Below are 24,776 nucleotides of genomic sequence, written 5' to 3'. Positions count from 1 at the left end.
ACACTACATTGATTATTCAGCAGTCTTTTTTGGCACTCTTACAGAGAACTACAGTCAAACTGCTGTGTGACTGGCAAATTCATCAGCTGAGGTATACAGGAATTACTTTAGTGGAAACATTTAGGTGTGACATTTGTATCTTTAGATACATATAAAGTTCATCCTGCTGCAGTGGAATATCTTTTATGTTTTACGTATAGGACAGAACCAACCTACTTTTGTAGTATTGTCCAACAGTTATTTTGGAGAATACTGTTATATTTATTATATCTTATTTATATTTGGCACAAAACAGAATAGAACAGACTTGACATTTTGTCATGTGACTGCAAAAATTATTACCTCATGGTAAATACATTAGATGCCATAGGTATTCTGTGCTCTGTTTCCTGTGACAAACTCTGGTATTGAGTTAATGCAAATTGGGGGTGGATTTTCCACTGCTCTTCATTTTCAGTATCAGTAGTTTCCATTGAGTAATTTGTGAGCCACCCTTTATAGATGTACATAGGTACACGCTTACATATACAAACACACATACACGATGGGATTTTTTCTGTAGGTACAGGTTAGGACTTCAGGACTGTTACTTTTTTTCTACACTTAGATTACGGTATAATGCACAAATACAAGTGTGAAGTTATTTTTGGATGTATCATCCATTTTTCCAAGGTCTTGGCTTCCTGTCACTTATGCATCTCATATTTTCAGTTAATGAGTGTTATTGAAGTTATTTTTTATGCTAGGTAATCTGTACCATAGGAAAGAAAGATATTTTGGAAGTTCTGTATGCTACTTTGTAATGGAATGAATACATCACAAAAACGTATCTAGAAAGAAGTGATATTTTGGGAGAATGGCCAAAATACACTTATGTAAGTGAAATTCCTTGAAGGCATATCAAACTAGTTTTACACTTGATCACTGATATTTTTTCATGTTCTGTAACTAACCTAGAAATCTTTCACTACTGGAATCCAGAGCCTCTTTCTCAAGCTGTAATTTTTCAAATTGAATATATGGGTTTTTGCATCCCACACACATAAAGGACAGATCTAGCAAAGAGATTTGACTGAAACAATGTTCATCCTTCAGTCTTCTGTATATGATTGTGAAAAAAGTATTTATCAAATAGAACTTCAGTTATTGACTGGACATATTCAGATGTGCAGTCTCAGGTGTAGTTTCACTTTCATAAAGACAATTAAAAAAAATGCAAAAGAAAATGAAAATAACAATTGGATCCTCATTTTTCTCTGTATTCCCATCGTGCTTTGGGAAGGTGTAATGTGTATCATGAAACAGAAGCTGTTTTCTGACAAAGGTTCTGTAACTTTTTGCAAGTGACCAATAGTATAATGCTTTCTGAACTCATAAATTTTGATAGTCTTAACAAAGATTAGAGTAACAGCTTATGTGTAAAGTCAGAATATTATCAATACTAAGGTCAGTTCTGTATCAATGCCAAGCTATTCAATTATAGTACAAAAGAACTGAAGAAGCAACAGATCAACAAAGAATGAATGCTTCAAACAGATTAAGCACCTTCTTACTTAACCATTTGTCGGGAGTTCCAAATTTTGCCCTGTGTTTAAGAACTCCCAGAACATTTTTAGGGATTTGAAATGGTAAGGCTGCAATGCAAACATACAAATGTATACAAACTGTGACAATTGTTAAAGACAGGGAAAGAAAATAAAAAAGAATGGGAGCAATACCTCCTTTCTTCAGAGGATTCCAATTCACCCAGCATGCAAAATCAAGGCAAACCAGCAGTGCTGTTCAATACTGCACAACTGTATCATTAGCAGAACAGTTTGTGAGTATTCTGTATAGAATCTACTTAAACAAATGTATTTTCATTCAGGTCCTCTTAGTGATCTTTTCAGTAGAAATGGTATTAAAATCTGCATCATCAGGATCATCATCATTAGGATTTTCAACGCACGAGTAGCCCTTGTTTGTGGTCCAAGATCCTAATGATTGTTTTTTTCTGAAAAGCTATTTCTTTCTCCCTGCTTTCATGTATAGACAAAGAAATATGCCATCTGAAATAGGGATAGGTCCAGTACAAAAAGCTTAAAGAACTCTATAGTTCCAAAAGAGGAAAATAAATAAATAATAATTTAGTAATTAAAAAAAATAAAAATCTAAATGAAATTAAGGTTTAATAAATAAATAAGTAAATAAATAAAACTTCCTCCCCAGCTGTAATGCATTGCCAGCATGATCATGTACTGTCACAGTGTCTATTTTATGTTGTTTTCCAGAAATTATCTGAAAATATATGTTAATTTATTTGGGGCTGGATTTCATACTCAGTGCCAGAGCTATAAGCAAGTGCTTAAGAGATAATAGATATTCAGAGCTGAAGACTTCAATTTTGTGGAAAAAGATGTCTGCTTATGAACTGGGAAAAAGTAGCTCTTAAGGTTGCCCAAGAAGTCATAATAAAAACTATGTAGTAGTTTAGTCATCGCAATCCATTTTCTTAAAAACATCTGAAGTAAATTGACAACAAAAAAGTCAAGCAAGTTAGATCATATGATTAAACCTACATATGCTAAGATATAAAATGTATCTGACAGTAAAACCGGAAAAAGTCCCTCAGAAGAGAACTTTACCTCCACACTTCCCCGCACAAAAATTCATCAGACTATACCAGATTACAGCGTAAAACATATTTTTAAAATAGTTTCAGTTAACAATTACCACTAAATACTGTTATACATTCTACTGATTTTCAATCAGAATAATCTGGATTCAAATTCTGAATAAAATATCAATGAATTAATTTTTTAGTATGCAGTTAGCCAAGTAGTCCGTGTTTTCCAACTTGCGTTGTGAGAAAAGCACTCTAAAACTTGTCATTACCAGTCATACAAACCATTGCTGTTGAAACACAGAAGTATAAAATTTCCAGATACCATAAAGAATTATATACAATACAAAATAAAAAGAATGTGATGACTATATAATAACGTTAGACTTGGCATCTCTGGCAACCAAGACTTTGAGATTGCTTTCAAAACTCCATCTGTTGTTTGGTCATGAAAATTCTGTACAGGGAACAGGTGAACCTACACTGAATAGACTATCTACGGAGTGAAATTGTTAATAAACTCTAAAATACATCAAATATGGATAAGGGTATAACTAAAAACTATGAATATGTGGCATGAGATGCAAACACAAACCAGACAGCATTATCTTTTTTTTCTTTTTCTTTTTTTTCAAGGCACTGGCCATATTTTTTTTTTTTCTTTTCCCACTTCCTCCTCCTCTCTCCACTCCCCTCCTTCCCTCCCTCCCCAAGGTGACTACTAACTCTCCTACATGTTAAATGAAATTAAAATAAACTATAGCTAAGTATACCTGTCTCTGATAGCTAAGAATAAGGTCCTTGAAGTCAACTCTGTGCAGAGAGAAATTTAAGTAATTATTTCAGTCTTTCCAAGAGCAGCAAATTCAGTAAAACATTTTTAAAAAAACTCAGCTTTTTCCAGCTTCTTAAAACTTAATCTGCTTCTGTTATCTTTCAAAGTTTCTGTAAGAAATCTTTCCCTATATCAGGATCCTGAGTACACTAAAGTAGGCCTTGCAGGCCCTGACCAGCTTCACACCCTCACCTATGGGCCCATGTGCCCCTTTCAGTTGAGCACAAGGCTCCTAAGTAGTGCTTTGCTGGTCTCCAGTCACCTGGCTGGACCCCTTGGACATTTTCTGTAGGTGACTTTGTACCTGGGTAGATCCCTCAGCCCTGCACTGGCTTCTGGATGGACACACAGCTGTGGGCAGCTTGTCTCCTGGATGAACCCCTTGAACTGTGGGCAGCTTGGATCCTGTACAGGCCCTTCTTCCCTATGCTGTGGGAAGCTTGTTTCCTGGGTGGACTGCAAACCAGCCATATCCATGATTACACTGCATTTCAGAGTCATTTCAAAATAGTCATTTTCAGAGGGTAAAGGCCTTTCCCCCAAATCCCTACCATTTCCCACTTGGATTTCCCACTTGTCAAATATATACTTAGAGAATAGTATGTTATGGAGATTACCAGGCATGGCTTTGCTTTCTGTAGTTTTTGGTAGTAATTGTCATCAAAAGATTGCTAGTCAGGGTCAGGTCTAATGCTTTTTTGCTGGTGACGCTTTCACAGAAAAAAATGTTTTTGATTTATGTGTGGATATGGATGTATAAACCTGTGCATGTGTCCTTGAATAATGCAACAGAGGTTTAAGAGAACAGTACCACACAAAAACCTTCCTGGTTATTTATTATTGAGATGATAATACCAAAATGGAAATGTACCTTTGCTTTACCTTGACAAATTGGGGTTGTACCTTGTAAAGGACTTTGCAGCAGTTTCCTGCATGCACTTTTCCATGCTCAATACAAGTTGTTGCTTGTCTGTTTCTGTGAGCCTTGGGACAGGTGGTGAAATCCCTGTTGAAGGACTAGACAGGTTCACAAATGCATAAGACATCTGTAACTCATTGAACATGGTTTTCAACACAGAACAATTCTTGACTTAACCTTTCATTTGACAACAGTCAAAGTACAGAAAATGATATGACAGTTGATGTGTCATCAAGACCTTCAAACTTTGTGTTGCATGCCTGTTTTTTTTTTATTTTTTTTATTTTTATTTTTTTTAACTCCACCCAAGTTGGAGTCCCTGTGACATCAGGGAGGGCTGCTGCGCAGGAGTGTTACCCTTCCTGCTCCAGTACACACCTCCTCTTCAATCCATTTCCTGTCCTGGTGTGTGTTAGTGAGCTTGGTACTAGGATGCATTTGGTCAATGCTTAACATTAGAGGAAAATAAGACTCAGAAAAGTTCAATGAAGGTTATAAAGATCTGTTGGATCAGCTGCCCCAGCTGCCTGCAAGATAAGTACTTGTGGTTTTGGACAGTGGAATGACCTGTTGGCTATGCCAACACCTTAGATTGTCAATCTGGTTGCTTCTGCTGCTCTAAGAAGGTTTGGAGCATGTCACCTGGAGTCTGCTATTGACAGTGCTTTACACAGCACATGTTGCTCTATCATCTCTCACAATCCATACAGCAACAAGAGAAACAAGACAATCCTCTGTCCCAGCTCTAGACATTCAACATTGACCTTCTTTTCTTCCAGAAATTCATTTCAGAATTCCATCTGTTTCCAGATCTTCTTGGAAGACCTGCAACAGGAGTTTATACTGATGATATGGCAATTTTCTTTCTAAGCACTTTTATTTATAATACTTGAAAATTATTTGAAACAGAAGCTGAAACTAAGACATATATTGCATTCTTTAAGTTATTGACTCTTAACTACTCAGAAATTTCTATGTGATAAGCTGTATAAGTATGTATTCTATCTTCTTCTTCAAGTTGAACAAGAGATTTGAACTATGGTCTGCCTCAATTTACTAATTGTGTGCCCTAATTTCTGTTTGTTTATTTGTTTCCCTCATATAAAAACAAACAAACAAAAAAACCTCTCACCTATCTTACACTTCCTAATTTAATTACTGTTTCAGGACACTGAGAGGAATGAAACCTCAAGTTAAGTGCCTATGATGCAGCTAAGAGTTAAGCAAACAGAGAACTTGCCTGGGCAACCTTAATAACCCTGATTGGGCAAAATGTTGTACTCCTTTTGTTGGGGATGGTTCCTGATGAAATTCTGACTCAATGCTTTATTTTTAACACTTTTCATTTTAATCTTCAAATAATAACTGACAAACATAGAATCTACAAAGTCATGCAAAATCAACAAACTGACTCTATGGCTAGAATTTACTTAAGAATTATATTGGCTATTCTCCTAAATCTCTGATAGATCTAGCAGATACTAAAGCTTAAAATAGACAAAAACTTTTCGGTGTTTCTGTTGGTAGAAGACTGAGTGAAAACACAGTGGCCATTTTATTCTTTCTTTTTCAGGAAAAGTTGTATAGCAGGTTGGTTTTGAGATAGAAAATATCAAGGTGACCTGATTCTGAAACAGACAGTATTAGAGATGCAGGGAGACTGCAGTGTCTATTTGGTAAAGGTATTACATGGAGTCCGGGAAAGCTTGAATTTTGAAGGTGCAGTCTGTCAGGGTTGGTGCAGGCAGAGGCACATCTGAAATGCCAACAGTTATAGGAAGCCTTATTTAAGGTGATAGGAGTTTAGAGGAATATGTTGATTTAAATAAGTTTTTGTTTTGTTTTGACATGCTGTGGGCTCAGAAAAGCTAGAAACTTAGAAAACTTACAGCTTCTGCCCTGGTCTTGTGCTCTGGAGTTATAAATAAATTAATTAATAATCAGATAAACAAAATTTACCCTTTCTTTTCTGTCCGGAAGACATTTGCAAATTAATCAAAATGAAGAAGTAATTTTGTCTCAGGGTTGGTATTCAGAGTCTTTACTGCTATTAGACTTGGCATGAATTATAAGACTAAATTTAGAAATCACTGTAAGAAATCCAGAGGTTTATTATATTGATCCCAGCATCAGTGGAATCTGTTACTGCCTTATCACTGTTTTGCTGCTGTGTTTCACAGTATTCCTGCATATAGTATAGAGCTGTCATGTTGGGACATTAGTCACATATCAAACTGCTTGGGCTCATGAATTATCAGAAACCTTTGGACCTTGGCATTAATTTGATCTTTTCTGCAGCAGGAATGATCAATTTATAATACTTTATTTTATCGTTTAAATGTACATTGGTGCCTTATTAATAAACAGATGTATCAAAATGCTTTTATACTCCACATCAACAAAATCTGTAGACAGATCTGCGTTTGTAAGTCTTTCTGGATACAACTGAATGTTGTTTTAATGGCTTCGCAGCTCTATAAGAGGATTCCAAAACACACTCAGTTCTGAAAAATGAAATGCTATTGTTGAAACACTTTTGCCATCCCGACCATGTAGATATGCAAACTCTGTATGTCTAATGTGTCCCCTAATTGGTAATCTACTGAGCATCAAGTTTCATTCAACCCCACCATGAATCTGGAGTTCTTGATCAGGAACTATCTCTTTGAGCTCTGAATCTAGCACTTGATCTATTGACTTAATTACAGTGTAATTATTCCAACTGTCTAAAAATAGAATAAATTATTTTTGAACATTTCTGTATTTTTATTAGGAAACAAGGCTCTCAAGTGACCCCACACAAGTTTATGCTAAACCCTGTTGTTCTTGCACCTGTTGTGCTGTGTACTAGGTAATAGAGAGCTTTTGAAGTATGTATTTTTCCCAGCTAAGATGTAGTTTATTGCACTTTAATCTGTTACATTTACAAATCATACGTCATGAGGTATTCAAGACGATGTGACATTAAGAGATTTTTTGTAATGCTGAGTTTACAATGATAACAATGACAATTCTACAATGACAAAATGAAAAATCAATCTATTATTTTCTTAAATTAGCTATCTATTTCATATATCACAAAGTACTTTAGATCCTACATATGAATAATAATGAAATTGTGATAGCTGGTTCCATTTATTTTGCAGAAAGCTTTCAAGACTGCATTGCAGGTATGATAGCAGAGTTATACAGGACTTCATTGTTCCTGCTTACTCGACAAATATTCATGAGAAATGGTGATGGTAGTGATTGAACATCTAATGGGGGTGGAGATCAGCTCTTCTACTGGAATATCTATTTCAAAAGTAAAGGAGTTGATACACTTCAAAAGAGAGAAAAATAAGCTGAAGAAAGATTATGAAAAATAAATAAATTAATTAATAAAAAAGCAGAATGAAGAGGCAAAGAGAGAGTAGAGAATACGATACAGAAAATAACCTATCAAGACTGATAATACAGACCCTCTCTCAAACAAATGAACAAATCACAGTTTTAAACAGTAGTAATGATGGGCTAGAGTCAGGCACATGAAATAGAAACCAAAGACTAGAGCAGACATTACAGAAAGATGGAATTAAGAAATTCCATTTGAATTGAATATTAGTATATGTTAGCTCTCAAGAAATGTGGTGGTGTTATAACTATATACAGTACTGAGATTTTCCTTTTCTGTTTTTTTCTTGTAGCACAATTTTTTACCTTTGTCTACCCAAAAAGATATTTCTGTATTTGAAAATTATTTTTCTGACAATTTGATTTGTTTTAAAACAAACAAACAGAACCACCAAAAAAAACCCACATCACTTCCATCTCCTTTTAAGGCAAATATATGATGTAATGTGGATCAAAGTAAAACATTGTAACAAATATATTCTTGGGGTAAAGGTTAGATTTCTAATGTAAACCGTTCATATAGGATTTTTCTCTGAGTGGAAAAAGATTGACCTTATATTCCCTTCCATTCTGTCGCATTAGAATTTAAATGTCTGCGACAGAAATAGATGTTTCTCCCTTGTTATAGTGTCTGTATAGGGAATCTGAAAAACAAGACACTTCATTGTTGCATGGCCAAAATGAAGTTAAATGAATCCCACTCCTAATGAAGTAAGTTGAATTTAAACATACTCTCACAAAGAAACATATGTGGTTGTCAGAAATACCCTAAGAGAATAATTAATTTACACTTCAATCTCACTGCAAAAGTGTGGAAAGGTTTTTGGATACCTTTTCCTACTATATTCTTTTTTAACGTGATTTAAAGGGAAGGAACTTTAAAGACTTAAAGAACTGTAGATGAAAATGTCCTTTTTAGGATTTTTATAATCCTGAGTTACTTCTACTAAAAAATATAAACCTCTGCTACTATCACGACTTTGTGTATTATCAAATCAAAATGACAGCTGAAATTTTGTATCCAGATCTGTGACTTACATTTGTAGAAATGCTATGTATAGGTGTATATATTTTGAAATGGATGTGCCGTATTTAAAACTGATTGGAGTGCTTGCTCTTAACAAAAACGTCTAGATGACTTTATATAGAGTAAACATTTAGAGCAGCAAGAGATGTGTCAAAACCTTATCTTTACTAGACTTGTCCAATGTTAATACCTATCCACGGATTTTATCCAATTTTGCCCAATCACATTCCCAGACTGAGACAGTTATTCTAACTATTCAAGTTAGTAGCTTTGTAACTCAACAATATAGTTGCACTAAGAAGTCCTCACTGCCATTATTATCCTGCAGATAATATTGAACATAATGTCATACAACTATATGAATAAGTAAATCACAAATCATGTAATGAAATATGGAGATTTTTTCCTCTCTTAAGTGGACTCTTTAAAGAATGACTTTAACAGAGAAAGTGAGTAATATTTTCCACAGATTTTAGACAAATTAAGACTAATTATTTATGAGAAAGTAAAAACGAATATGTAGCTTCATGAATCCTATGATATTTAATGTCATGCTGGGTTCTTTCCCTCTCTCACTTTTTTTTTTTCTTTTGCATTGAAAATATATTAACTTATTCTATGCAACCTATTGAGAATCTGTGTATGACATTAATGGTTGATTCTAAAATAAGAGCTCACCTTGTCTGTCAGATTACTTCATAAATCCTTCAATTAGAATTGATACCATTAATAAAGCCTTGCAAATTACCTAACAAACTCTGAAAAATGAGGATTTGATTTTCAGAGATGGAGTACTTAAAAGCCTAAAATCCAGACTTAATAGCAATTTATCTGCTTCTGCTGTGGATGCAGGGCATCTGTCTTTTGCATTCTAATACTGTAATGCAGAAATCAGTTTTAAAGCAGTCTTTTTTATTTTTAAATGAAGTCTCTGTATTTAATATGAATTCTCAATGTTTTAAAGGACCTCTGGAGACCTCTAGTCCAACTGCTTGATCACAGCAGAGTCAAATAGATCATACTGCTTAGGGCCTTGAATATCTCCAGGGTTGGACGTAACATGCTGTAATTTAACCCCAGCAGGCAACTGAGGACCACACAGCCACTCACTCCCTCTCCCCAGGTGGGATGAGGGAGAGAATCAGAAAGGTAGAAGTTTGAGAACTCATGGGGTGAGACAGGGACAGTTTTCTAGCTCAAGCAGAAGCTGCACATGCAAGCACAACAAAACGAGGGATTAATTCCATACTTCCCATTGGCAGGAAGGCATCCAGCCACTCCCAGGAAAGCAGGGCTCATCACACATAATGGTTTCTTGGGAAGACAAATGCCATCACTCCAAACTTCCTCTCCACACCCGTTTCCTCCTTCTTTCACCATCTTTTATTGCTGAGCATGATGGTGTGGGGCATACCTTTGGCCAGTCTGGGCCAGCTGTCCTGGCTGTGTCCCCTCCCAGCTCCTGGTGCACCCCCAGTGTCCTCGCTGGCAAGGCAGCACGAGAAGATGGAAAGTCTTTGGCTTTGTGTAATAAGCACAGCTCTGCAACAACTAAAAACAACAGTGTGTTATCATCAAAAATCCCAAACACAGTATTTTATGAAGTTTCTTTCAGGCCGTTTCTCCAACTAGCTGAGGTCTCTCTGCATAGCAGCCCTGCATATCAACTGATCCCTTAGTGTCTGGAAACTTGGCAAGAGATCAGTCTGTCCCATTGTCCATGTAGTTAGCGAAGGTGTTGAACAATATTGAAGTGATATTGTGATTTAGCTCCAGTATCTTATTCTGTTGCATGCTGCATTTGCAAGATCTACTAGTATAACACAGTGAAATCTAGTAATTCCATATTTTACTAATATAGTTTAAATTAGAAATCAGTAGCTCATTTAAAGATATAAACAGGAGTCCTGGTGTACTTGGTCTGGCTGGGATGGAGTTAACTTTTCCTGCAACAGCCCATGCAGTGCTGTGCTCACACCAGGGCTGTGCCTACTGCTGAGCAGTGCTGGCACTGCATCAGGACTCCCTCTAACACCCCTAGCGCCAGCAGGCTGGGGGGTGGGCAAGGGGTGAGGAAGGAACATCACCGGGCAGCTGACCTAAACCAACCAAAGGGATATTCCATACCATGTGGTGTCACACTCAGCAATAAAAGGTGGGAAAAGGAAGAAGAGGGGAGGGGTGGGCTCTCGTTGTGAAAATGTCTGTCCTCCCGAACCATGCCTACCATGTGTTGAGGCCCTGCTTCAAGGACATGGTCAAGTATTGCTCGTTTGTGGGAAGTAGAGAGTAATGTATTTCCCCTGCACTTCCACATGTTCCACATGGCCTTTGCTTTTTATTTATTTATTTATTTATTTTTCCTTTTCCACTTTCCCTTTTCCCTTTAGTTAAATTATTTAATTAATAATAATTTTCCCTTAATAATTATTTTTCCTTTAATTAAATTATCCTTATCTCAACCTATGAGTTGTTTCTTTCCTTTTCTTCTTCCCCTTCTCTTCTGAGGAGGGGGAGTTAGAGAGTGGTTGTGGTGGAGTTCGGCTGCCTAGCAAGGTAAAACCACCACACCTGGTCATTGTGTCTGAGGCAAAACTTTTAAAAACTGTCATGATTATATTAAAAAAATAAAAAATAAAAATAAATCTTTCATTTGTTATCACCAGTTTGCATTTCAAAGAAATGTTTATTTAATCTTTGAGAAATATGGAGGAAATTTTTCCCTAATTTCTGTTGAGAGTAGATTTTATTATTTTATTTTATTTTATTATTTTATTTTATTTTAATTTTATTTATTTTTATTTACTCAGGACTTCTTACATGGAAAACAACACCACAAGAAAGCCCATAACATTTTGTTTATTTATTTATTTTTGAGTATAGATTTATTTTTTTTCTTTAAGGGAAGTAATAAATTTAGACCAACATATCTTCTTCAGGAATATGGTAAATGTATAAACCCCCCACATTTCAGAAGAATATATTGCTGTCTGCTCATATTAGCTCCCCAGAAAGAGGGTATCAGAACTGATTCCTAGTCCTGCTACCTTGTATTTATGTTATGGAGATTGCTGAGGTCAGTGGGTTTGCTTCCACATGCCACCCTGACATTTGTTATTTATTCATAGTGCATATAGCATGTTGCAGTTCTATAATGTAAGTAGGAAATATTTACTTTAAAAAACATCAATGTGCTTACTTTTCACTTAAACTTTCATATTTAGCTGCATAACATTAAATAGTATGTTGATCGTAATATGTTAAAACTTGGGAGAATATCTATAAATCTATAAATAACTTCTCATTGTGATTCTGTTTGGGCCACAGGAATAATCTGTATTTATGTATCAGGTATAAATATCTTCTCTCAGACTATGTCCATGTATACTTATGTGTAAGTGATTTCTTTAATAGTGTTGCAAAAGCCTAGCACAGTAGATATTTCATGTGCAAGGGTGTAAGTATAAAATGAATGAGATTCACTTACAAATTTGCAACTAGGTGTTACACAGTACATAGATTTAAGAAGTAAAGGATTATGGAGAATTTAAGATGTATGTAAGCATGGCTTGTTTGGATAATCTGAGGGTCTTAGTCTACTTTCTGTTATTTCTATTAAAAATTCCTCTTAGTTAGTAGTGCTGAGTGTCCAGGGTGCTACTAAGTCTTCTACTTTCCTTTTTACAAATTTCAATGTTTCACAGAATCTGTCCAAAAAAAAAGATTAAATAAACATTAGACACCTTAAATAATTAAAACATGGCAAAAAAAAATAGTTTTATAAAAGCTGCATACTGTTGCCCATATATTTTTGGATGATTTCTCAAATTTTTAGAAGTCAGTAGGAAAAATTTGAATTTGCAGAGCTACCTGATTAGAAAAATGTGATGTGACAAACACGGATTGAAAAGCTGACTATTTTATTTTATTTTATTTTATTTTATTTTATTTTATTTTATTTTATTTTTTCCTCTTCTCTGATAGGCTCTGTAGCTACTGCCTGCCGTGATCCTGGTGTCCCTATGAATGGAACTAGAAATGGGGATGGAAGAGAACCTGGAGACACTGTGATTTTTCAGTGTGACCCTGGATATGAGTTGCAAGGAGATGAGAGAATAACCTGCATTCAGGTAGAAAATCGGTACTTCTGGCAGCCCAACCCACCAGTCTGTATAGGTATGCAGAAAACAATCAAAGAATGCTTTCCAAAATTTTGAAATTCTGGTGTAATTAATCTTACTGCTCTAGAAATTTTATTGGAGGAAACAAATGCATATTTGTTATTTATTCTGTGTAAAACTTTGACGGGAATTAACAGAATCTTTCCTCTTTAGTTGTTAGTGTGATAGTTGTTATCCTTTCCCTTTCAAGGCCGTATTATTTATAGTTTGATGATCTGTGAGAAAGAAAGAAAATCAGTGTCAATTTCACTGTTAGCTTTGCTTTAAAAATTAAAGAATGGTGATAACTGTTGAGGATATGGTTAAAATTCACACGCCCATATGTAAGGGCACATCACCGAGAACTTTTATAGATAAGGTAAAATTATGCAAGGGCTAAAGTAATATGCTACAGGAAATAATTAGAAGATGGTACATTACCATTACTGTGTCAGTCTTAATTAATTTACAAAGAAATATTATACCATTTATTTCTGGAAATACTGTCTCAGTCTCTAATACTATTCTGATTAACATAGTTCATATTAAATGGATTTTGAAAGCATTTAACTTGGTTAGCTGAATCATGATGAAAAATAAGAAATTACAACAGTATATAAATAGATAATAACCTTCCAATAACTTCTTCTGGGGCAAATCCTAATCACTATTACTGATCTCAGAAAAAATATATACTTCCAACTGATATGGGGCAAGTAAACTTCAAGGACATACATGCTTTTTTGAAGATCTGGCAGCAGTTATATATATTTGAGGTGATATAAATATATTTAATATCTCATTAAATAAAATGAAAGCAACTAATAACAATATGTATTTAATTTCTTTTGCTAATATGTATTTTTATATATGTTTAATATCTTTATTGATGATTTGGATGAGGGAATTGAGTGCACCCTCAGTAAATTTGCAGATGACACCAAGTTGGAGGGAAGTGTCAATCTGCCAGAGGATAGTAAGGCCCTGCAGAGGGACCTGGACAGGCTGGATCAATGGGCCAATGGGATGAGGTTCAACATGGCTAAGTGCCAGGTCATGCACTCTGGCCACAACAAACTCATGCAATGCTACAGGCTTGGGTGAGTGTGGCTCGAAAACTGTGCAGAGGAGAAAGATCTTGGGGTATTGGTTGATTCTCAGCTGAACATGAGCCAGCAATGTGCCCAGGTGGCCAGGGAGGCCAACGGCATCCTGGTTTGTATCAGAAATAGTGTAGCCAGCAGGACCAGGGACGTGATTGTTCCCCTGTACTCAGGTCTGGTGAGGCTGCACCTTGAGTACTGTGTTCAGTTTTAGGCACCTCAGTACAAGAATGACATTAAGGCCCTGAAATGTGTCGAGAGAAGGGCTATGAACACAAGTCCTGTGAGGAGCGGCTGAGGGAACTGGGGTTGTTTAGTCTGGAGAAGAGGAGGCTCAGGGAAGACCTCATTGCTCTCTACAACTATGAAAGGAGACTGTGTCGAGGTGGAGAGCCGTGGCTTCTTTTCCCAGGTAACTAGCGATAGGACAAGAGGGAATGGCCTCAAATTGCAGCAGGGGAGGTTCAGGTTGGAAATTAGGAAAAAATTCTTCTCAGAAAGAGTAGTTAAGCATTGGAACAGGTTGCCCAGGGAAGTGGTAGAGACATTGTCCCTGGGGGTGTTTAAGGAAAGGGTAGATGTGGTATTTAGATACATGATTTAGTGGGTAATATTGCTTGGTAGGTGGACGGTTGGACTAGAGGATCTTGAAGGTCTTTTCCAACCTTAATGATTCTCTGATTTCAGTGGAAAAAGCTGGAACATTCTGGAGTAGTACTTTGTTGCCTTCCATAAAGATTACTTAGGTTTTAGATTAAAAAAAAAAAAAAAAAAAGTACTTCCCATAACAACAGTGAATACTAAGATCATACAGACTGTCTGGTACAGTGCTGGCTTACCACTATGTCTACAGAGAGGTTTGTGAAGAAAGGATGACATAATCTACATCTAGTTTTCTTTGTGTAATACATTTAAAAATATATTATTTTTTTTCTAGTAGATTGTCATTTGCCTTTCTTTCTGGATGGGTTATTATAGTATTCAGTATTTGTCTTGCGTCTAATACTATAAATGATAGGTGCCTTTTAAGCTTAGTATTAAGAGCTGGTCTCCTCTCAGTTAAAAACAAAGTTATTACACTTAACAAAAATGTTTTACACATCTAATTTAGAGAGTGATAGATTCTGAAACACATATGAATTTTATTCAATCATACATAGAAAGAAAGTCTTCAAACAGCTTTAGAGTACATGGTAAACTGAAAGAGGCAACATTGTCTAATGACATTTTTCATTAGGTGATGTTGACTTTCTCAACTTACTATCTAATGAGTTTAAAAGCAAAACAAAATCTGAAACTGCTGCATCTGGGAAAATTCTACCCAGGAGATATTTTGAAGTTGAAGATTAATGTTTCACAGAATCATAGAATCATACAATGGAAAGGTTGGAAGGGGCCTCAAAGATCATCTAGTTTCAACCCCTCTGCCACAGGCAGGGGCACCACCCACTAGATCAGGTTGCTCAAAGCCCTATCCCACCTGACTTTGGACACTTCCAGGGATGGGGCATCCACAGTTTCTCTGGGCAACCTGTTCCAGTGCCTCACCACCCTCTGAGTGAAAAATTTCCTTCTAACCTCTAATCAAAATCTCTCCTCTTTTAGTTTAAAATCATTCCCCCTTGTCCAATCACTATCTACCTGAGTAAAGAGTCCTTCTCCATCCTTTTTATAAGAACCCTTTAGGTATTGATAGCCTAACTTCATAGGAGAGGGTCCAGAGGAGGACCACAAATATGATCAAGGGGCTGGAGTACCTCTCCTATGAAGACAGGCTGAGCGAGCTGGGGCTGTTCAGCCTGCAGAAGAAAAGGCTCCGGGGTGACCTCATTGTAACTTTTCTCTACTTAAAGGGGACTTATAAAAAAAGACGGAGAGCGATTCTTTGCTTAATCAGATAATGACAGGATGAGGGGGTTAATTTCATTATCATTGAATGTGCAAGTTGCAATTACTAGATTTTTTTTGTTGTTGATTTTTATATTTATTGAATTTTTATATTATCGGTCTTGATCTGAATTACTAATCGGTTCTGTATGGTGAAAATGCAGGTAGTTGCATTATCAGTGTACGTAAATCATATTTCATAACCTTAAAATCTTCTTTTAGAATGCCTGTAACAAGAAGTGAAAAGCTTATCCAGTCATGTTTTTTATGTCTGCAGTTAGAACATGTCTGAAGTTCACAGTGTTTTCAGAAAAGCCTCCACGTAGTGTTACAGAAACAAAGTAAAGGACACCGAGTTCAAAACCAAGTGCTTTACTTAGTGTTATTAGTATTTGTCTAAGGAGAAATGTGAATTCAGCTTTTGTTTCTGTTAAAGCCCTGTAGATACTTCGGTTGTTTCTTGTTTAACTTTTAGGGGACATTAAATGTTGGTGAACAGATTGCTGATAGTTGCTTCTTTTTCTCTTACGTTCTTTCCTCAATTCCAATTTGTTTTTATTCACAGCTCCCTGTGGAGGAAACTTGACTGGCTCATCAGGTTTTATACTTTCACCGAACTTCCCTCATCCTTATCCCCACAGCAGAGACTGTGACTGGACTATCACTGTTAATAATGACTATGTTATATCATTAGCATTTATCAGGTAAAGTGCTACTTGCTCATAATTTTAAAAATCATGTCTGTAACTTTACTAGTGGCAGATGTTCAGAGCGCTGTAGTATAACATCGGGTATATTTAATTTAACTATCAGTGTGATTAGTGATTGTTATCTATGTTAGCAGTCTCATCAAAGGTATTAAGATATTCACTGCACACAGAGATGTAGCTTGGCAGCTCATTGCTCCTCTTCAGTTAAAGAACCCTCAGTTCCTCAGTTTACCCTGACTAATGTGGAAGGGGATAGTGATGAATTTACTGAGATTCTGTTCCTGAGAAGGTGATGTGGAGTTACTCTGAATACTCCCCAGTCCATCAGGAAAGTCTTCAATGATTGACACATTGCATTATGTGTGAGACATTCATCTGATATTAAAGAAAAAATATCAAAAGTGGTGTTTAAATGTAGTTTTTTTTATATTATGTATTTATCAGTGTAACCTCTATCATTTCATGAACAATAGGATATTTCACATTGTTCTGGTTATTAAACGGAACAGCTTTAGCATTTCATAGAATCATAGAATCATAAAGGTTGGAAAAGACCTCCAAGATCATCTGGTCCAACCATCCCCCTACCACCAATATCAGCCACTAAACCATGTCCATAAATAGAATCATAGACTCATAAAGGCTGGAAAAGACCTCCAAGATCAATTTCCCTTTATTACAATGCAACATTAAATTGAGCTAATAGAATTCGCAGGAACTTCTCATCTGTGCATTGTGTGTAACCCATAAAGTAAGTTAATATGCATGTTTACTGTGTGTGAAAAATATGCATCCCAATAGTGACATATGGTAATGTCACACAAAATTTGTATTTGTAATGTCCCATCAAATTTAAGCTCTACTTATGCTGAATGTTGTATAACACTGGCTTTGTTGTTCTGATCAGTGATAATGTGATGACTCTTTAGTGATGTTGGTCATATAGCTGTTTATTTGCTGCTGTATTTGCTGCTATAGTATGTGCTTTGCTGATAAATATATTTGATATTTACTTTTATAATATTACATGCCAACTATGTTGCACCATGGAAACCTTTTATTCCATTATGTTTGACTAGTCTAGACAAAGTCATTTCATTTACAAAAGCATTTACAAAAGCATTCGGTGAGCTATGTTTCATGTTCAGGTAAATGATTCAGACATCAGAATGCAAACTAAATTATTCATTGTGAAGACAGTAATTTCTGATATTATTCAATATAATACATTTAAAAATTGCATTTCACTATTGCAATGATGATGCATTGACAAAATATGACAAAGTATTCCTTCCTAGAAAATTAATCGCTCAAAAATATGTATTTAATTAATAAGTTAACTATTTGCTTAGAGATTTCAGAATGCTTTAACTTGCTAAACATTTTTTATATTGGACTTTAGCACTTGTAAATATATATATATATTTATTTTACCTTTGTGAAATATCATGAGCTCAAAGTACCTAAGAAGGTACCTAAGTACCATTTGCTCTTTCTATTCTACATTTATTTATAGGAGACCCTAAGGTTTAGGATAAAAACAGTATTTTACAGTGCAATCCAGTATTGTATGTGAAGACTCTATATAGATCCCAGTTACTGACAGGTCATTCTTAAAATCTGGACAATTACTGTGATTCCTGACAGAAACTGACAAGTTCAGTCTTGGTCAAAGTAGATCATATGCTTACTGAGACTTGCCTCACTAATGACACGCAGACTGTTCCAGAGTGAGTGAAAAGCAAAACAACAACAACAACAAAATTTCTATATGAGCAAAACTTTGGATTAAAAAAAAAATATCTGTTTAGTATTGTTAAATGTGACTCTTGAGTGGAACTTATTCCAGCTACTTCTTCTAAACTCAGACACCAACTACTGTACTTTAAAAATCAAAGCTATTGAATTTGGTATTTCTTTTGTAAGGAAATATTTTGGAAATAGTCCAAAAGTTAGAAAAAGTATTTTCACTGAAGAGGCTGGATCAGGTCTTTAATTTCTACATTTATTTTATCAGGACCTGCTAGCAACTAGAGACAAAATATTTCTAGCGGTTATCTTCATTCTTTTACTACAAATCTTTTGCTTTACCTTCTTTCTACACAGACAATCTTACAAGCAAATGTGGTTAACCCTCTGCCCTTGGTTAAAATTAAGTTCAAAACTGTCAAAATTAAGTGAATTAATTATAATAACTTAATTAACTAAATTAATTAAATTAAACAAAAAACAACAACAACAAAACTTAAGTCCAAAAGAAAGGTTTCAATACTAGACCTTTTCAGCTACACTGATGATGGGCAAAATATTTCTCACCATTTCTTAACAGGGTTAATGGAGGATCATCCCTTGGGTATATGAAAGTATTCAGTCTGACTGAACTGCATACTATCTGGGCTGTGTACTATCTACTCTAATGCTGACTACATTATATTGTAAAGCATTTCTGCCAAGGGTTCCTGTTATTTATTGTTTTTTGATTTGTTCCTGATCCAAGTTGTTTATTTGTCTTAAGGTTCAGAAATATTGTCAATAATCATTTTTTTTCTATTTTGAAATTTTACATTCTTTTTCCTGACTAGCAGAAAAACAATGGTTCAGAGAGACCAATATAGTGTTTCTGTTTTTTTTTTTTTTCCCAATTAAAACACAGCTAATAAGAATACTTATACAAACCATTATTCTGACAAGCTGATTAGAGTGAAAATGTTATACAAAGCATATTTTATCTAATATTTCTCTTTTTTCTTCTACAGTTTCAGTATAGAACCAAATTATGATTTTCTTTATATCTATGATGGGCCAGATAGTAATAGCCCACTAATTGGAAGCTTTCAAGATAGCAAGCTTCCAGAGAGGATAGAAAGCAGTTCAAATACCATGCATTTGGCTTTTCGGAGTGATGGGTCTGTTAGTTTCACTGGATTCCACCTGGAATACAAAGGTAAATAAAATCACTTTTGTTTTCTATTTAAAATGTTTGAACTATTAGTGTAAAGTTTAATCTGCTTTAATTTTTCATAGATGTCTTCCTAGAAATATATTGGTTTTGTCTATAGCTATGATAATGTGTATATGTACACATATCTATATGTATATGTACATAAATTTATATATGTACATGTATTCATATCTATATGTACAAAACATAACATAAACATACTAATTTAAGTCAGAACCTCTGATATATGATTTAATTTAGCTGATACCCAATAATGTTAAATGCATGACTCGAAAAAAAAAAAAAAGACATTGGTTTAAATGTTTCAAAAATATTGATACAGTGAAAAAACTTTAGAGCACTTTTTTTTTTTTTCCAGAATATAATTAGTTTTTATTTTTCCTTTATAGTAGGGCATATTGAAATATTTGAATTTATGATTCCTGTCAAATGAAATTGTGTCCTAGAAGCTAGAAGACCAATAGTGAAAATTTAGAGGTAGACTTTTGTATGATACATCCATCTACATATCTCAGACAGAAATCTCTGAGGTCATAACACAATAAACAGGAAAATACAGGCTTGTAAAAGTCATAATCAGTACAACCTTTCAAAATTCTCTGTGTGACTCAAGAAACAGAAATATTCATTATAAAGTGAATAGAAAAAATATCCAATAATCTGTAAAGACAACCAGAGGGAAAACACGGATATTGCTAGAACAGTGGCAATACAGACTAACCTCTTTTGACTGATTTTCTTTTTGATTTATTCTGAAAGAAATTAGTAAAGGTGAAGGTATACAAGGTGAAAATATGTTACTTTGGTGAATTTTTTTACTTTGGCAAACCCACAAAGTGTCCTTTTACTTTGCTAAAGCCTTTGGATTCTATGTAGCTAAAGAAAATTGTCTTCACAATATGATCTGGTCCTAGTATGTTAAAAGTAGCTCTTCAACATGTTGATGGTAAACCCAGGTGTATGCACTGTTCCACATCACTTTAAAATATTTCTTCTTGCTTCTCAATTACATTGAAGAATGATAAATGATAAATGAAGATGGGAGTGATATAGAAAGTAGTATAGGGATGAAGAACTTTTTAAGAACAAGCAACTCTATTGATTTTTCAAAAGGACCAATCTTTTTTCTGTTGTGCTGTTGAATACATTCTTGTCTCATGGAATTAAAGGGTTTCTCTCATACAACAATCAAAGCTGGGAAGATACTAGGGACACAGTCTCTTCTCATTCTTGATCTAGGTTTAAACAAAGAAATGAATCACTTTAGTTTGGAATAGAGGATGAATTCTATTTCTAACATTACTATTAGTCTGTGTCTGTGCCACTAAAATCACTCATTTCTTTCTGTGCTTCTAAGAATCTCTAATCTCAAAGAAAATGTATAGATCTTCCTGTTCTGTAAAGGGACTGGAAATCTAAGTAATAAGAGGATGTAGATAATAGATTATATGTGGTTTTTTATTATTATTTTATTTTATTTTATTTTATTTTATTTTATTTTATTTATTTTTATCTGTATGCAAGTAAGGGATAGTTTGAGAGAGTAATCAACCTAATTCTAATTTTTCCTGTTTACCTGATATGTTGTCTTTCCTGCTTTTGTCAGAATATCTGGACTATGCATTTCAACATCTGCCTTTGAAGACTGAGACATAAACCAAAGGAGCTATTTTAAAACTGCCAATAAAAATAACTTCAAGAATTAGTAAATTTGGACAGATCAAACTCTGATAAGCAGAGGGACACCTTGTTCAGTGAATTATTCAGTTTTAATTGGGACTGTCTGCTAAATTTGACCTTGCACTGCTTAATTTATTTTTAGGGGCATCATAAGAGTAATAAATGTCAAGACTTAAAATTTGAAAGGGATCTAACTGTTATGAGATATTCGATAACAAAAGAACATTTGTAACATTTCATAATAATTATTTAAATTGTTCTTAGTGTCTTACATGTTTATTTCCAGTCTGTGTCTACATGTTTAAGAGTCTGGAATAGTTTAGTAAACATCCTCAGATTCAAAGCAAAAAGTCAAGCAGCAATGAATGAATGTTTGAAAACGAAAACAAAAATTCAGACTATGGTTTGAATAGGACAGCTTTTACATTTAAAAAGAAAGGAAATATTTTCACCTACATGATTCTGGTTTTTTCTATATTCTCTATTCTATATATTTTATAATATTCTGATCTGTTTTATTCTAATATTGCCATTAGTGGATTGTAAATTATTAAAGCATTGTAAGCATGACATCTGCAATAGAAAAATGACATGCAGTTAACTTAGCCAAAAATAATAACTACATTAATAAGGAAAAAACTCTTAACAGAATGTTTTATGAACCTAGTGTCTTTTGAACTCCTAATGCGTGACTGGGCAGGCAATGTACTAAGCAGTTATTAATGGTGTGACATACAATAAATGAGGCAGAGGAAGGGAAAGAATTTATTTAAGGTGTACACTTACAAGTTTTAAACTACTTTGAGTAAGAGCTGTTGTTTTGTGAAGGGTTAACATTTTCAAGAGCAGAGAATGATTGGATTATTGAGGAAAGTAACTAGAGATAGTATTGTTGTAGATGACTGACACAGACCACTTGGCCAAGAAAAAAACACATTATATCTGGAAGAAACGTAGCCTTGGTAATCTTGGGGGATTTTAATTACTCCAATAGCTTCTGCAGGGCATCTCTTGACTGTGTTTGTTACAATTTCTTGATGCAGGTTACACCCTAGCTGACCAGAGCAAATTCCGAAATTCTGCTGGAATGGTTACTCACTTAACAGAGAAATGATCAGTGCTGTGATGGTCAAGGGCAGCCTTATAGAAAATTGAAAACAATAAGAAACCTTTAATTGTTGGACCAGATGATCTTGGAGGTCTTTTCCAACCTTAATGAGTATATGATTCTGTGAATATGGTGGTCCATTGCTCAGTGGGCTAGGGACTCAATGAATAGGAACGAGAAAAGTTTGTGGTACTTAATACCTTTTTACCTCAGGTATGTTTTGTCCCCAGTCCTGCCTGAGCATACTAGCAGGGTTTGTTGGAGTGTAGCTTTATCCACAGTGGAGTAAGAAAGAGTTAGGAAGCACTTAAGTCAATCAGGTGTATGTAAATTAATTGGAAATGCTGTGGTTTCATCCGGCAGGGAGCTAGGCACCACAGAGCCATTCACTCACTCCTCCTCCCTGTTGATAAATACAGGTTAATACGTATATATGCACAAAACAAGTGATACACAATGCAATTGCTCTACACCAGCCAAATGATGCTCAGATGCTCAGACAATCCCTGATCAGTAGCTGCCCTCCTGGCCAACCCTCCCAGTATTATTGGTCTACATGTTGTCATATAGTATGGAATATCGATTCGGACAGTTTGAGTCAACTGTCCTGGTACTGTCCCCTCCCAACTTCTTTTGATCTTTTGCACACCCAGCCTTCTCTCTGGCAGGTCAGTATGAGAAACTGAAGACAATGACTTCGTGTAAGCACCGCTCAGCAACAACTAAAACATCAGGGTAGAGGGATAGAGAGATATTGTCCAAGCAGCCAGGGATCAGGTTAGGAAAACCAAAGCCCTTTTAGAATTAAATTTGGCCATGGACATCAAGGACAATAAGAAAGGGTTTTGTAGGTACATTGGTGATAAAAGGAAGACTAGGGAAATTGTGGGCCCTCTCCAGAAGGAAACGGGAGACATGATCACCTGGGACATGGAGAAGGCTGAGTTACATAATGACTATTTTGTCTCAGTCTTCACGGACAATAGCTCCAGACACATGGCCCAGGCCCCAGAAGGCAAAGGGAGGGACTGGAAGAATAATGGACTTCCCCGTGTAGAAGCAGATCTGGATCAAGACCATCTAAGGAACCTGAAGGTCCACACGTCCATGGGACCTTATAAGATACACCTGTGGGTCCTGATGTTAGCGTTCATGAAGACACATAATCCACAAAGTGATTATATGAAGGTGTTTTATTAGGCGCCGGAAGTTAGGGGCATGCCTGCCCAAATCTAACTTCGTCCGATTTGTTCACTTAGTTCTCTTTTATCTCCTAAAATATTACATATGCATTAGGTTTCACAAATCATCTATGCATATTCATTTCCTAGCTCTGCCTAGCCTCGCTTCGTATGCTAATTATCTTATCAGTCCTTCTGCGCTTGCGTATTACTCTCTGGTGGTCGTCCGGGTGGTCGTCGGGATGAGGTAAGATGTCTTCATCAGAGTTGAACTTTTTAACCTTTTCTTCTTACGCATGCTCTCTGAGCCCTCAATCTCAGTCCAAACCGCAAGGTTGGTTTGATCCAGTTCCCAGGGTCCAAGAGGCCCCAGTTATCTAGATGTCTTGCAAATTGAGCATTCTTTTAGTCCTCCTTACTCCTCATCATGAATCAGTGCATTCTCTCATGCTATCCTTGCACATATATTTTGTATCTTCCAAGCGCAGCCCCGGAACAGTACATCGCAAATGTAACACATATTAAGCAATATTGTATTACTTCATTTTCTATTACCAACACTGATGGTGCTCCAGTCCTCCAAACTTATTCATAGCCCTCCTCTGGACTCACTCCAGAAATTCTATGTCCTTCTTGTACTGGGGAGCCCAGAGCACTGCAGGTAAGATCTCACCAGGGCTGAGTAGATAGGGAGGATCACCTCCCTTGTTCTGAATGCACCCCAGGATACCATTGGCCTTCTTGGCCACAAGGGCACATTGCTGGCTCATGGTCAGCCTGCTGTCCACCAGGATTCCCAGGTCCCTCTCTGCAGAGCTGTTCTCCAGCAGGTCAGCTCCCAACCTGTACTGGTGCTTGGGGTTATTCCTTTCTAGATACAGGACCCTGCACTTGCCCTTGCTCAACTTCATGAGGTTCCTCTCAGCCCAACCTTCCAGCCTGTTAAGGTCCCTCTGAATGGCAGCACAGCCCTCTGGGGTATAAGCCACTTCTCCAAGCTTTTTATTGTCAGCAAACTTGCTGAGGGTGCTCTCCATTTCACTGTCAAGATTGCTGATGAATTAGTTGAACAAAACTGGACCCAGTCTGGGGGACACCGCCTCCAACAGGCCTACAGGCCTCCAACTAGACTCCACACCACAAGGCACAGCACTCTGAGCTCTGCCATCCGTTGAATTATCAATCCACCTCATTGTCAGATCATCTGGG

At 35.8% G+C, this 24,776-nt stretch overlaps 1 protein-coding gene across 3 annotated transcripts in view; it reads left to right on the top strand.

Annotated features, from left to right (window-relative positions):
* CSMD3 (CUB and Sushi multiple domains 3) overlaps window positions 1–24,776 on the top strand; it is a 710,218-nt gene that overhangs the window by 487,810 nt on the left and 197,632 nt on the right. For all 3 annotated transcript variants that reach the window (XM_035546237.1, XM_035546236.1, XM_035546235.1), the window contains 3 exons: window positions 12,761–12,952; window positions 16,492–16,630; window positions 19,393–19,580. In XM_035546237.1, the coding sequence (XP_035402130.1) occupies window positions 12,761–12,952; window positions 16,492–16,630; window positions 19,393–19,580 (519 nt within the window). The remainder of the gene's footprint in view (window positions 1–12,760; window positions 12,953–16,491; window positions 16,631–19,392; window positions 19,581–24,776) is intronic.

Source organism: Cygnus atratus, chromosome 2 (assembly GCF_013377495.2).
Source record: "Cygnus atratus isolate AKBS03 ecotype Queensland, Australia chromosome 2, CAtr_DNAZoo_HiC_assembly, whole genome shotgun sequence".
In the NCBI taxonomy this organism is placed as follows: domain Eukaryota; kingdom Metazoa; phylum Chordata; class Aves; order Anseriformes; family Anatidae; genus Cygnus; species Cygnus atratus.
The sequence above is the reverse complement of the archived record's forward strand: the minus strand, read 5'-3'. Positions and strand labels throughout refer to the sequence as shown.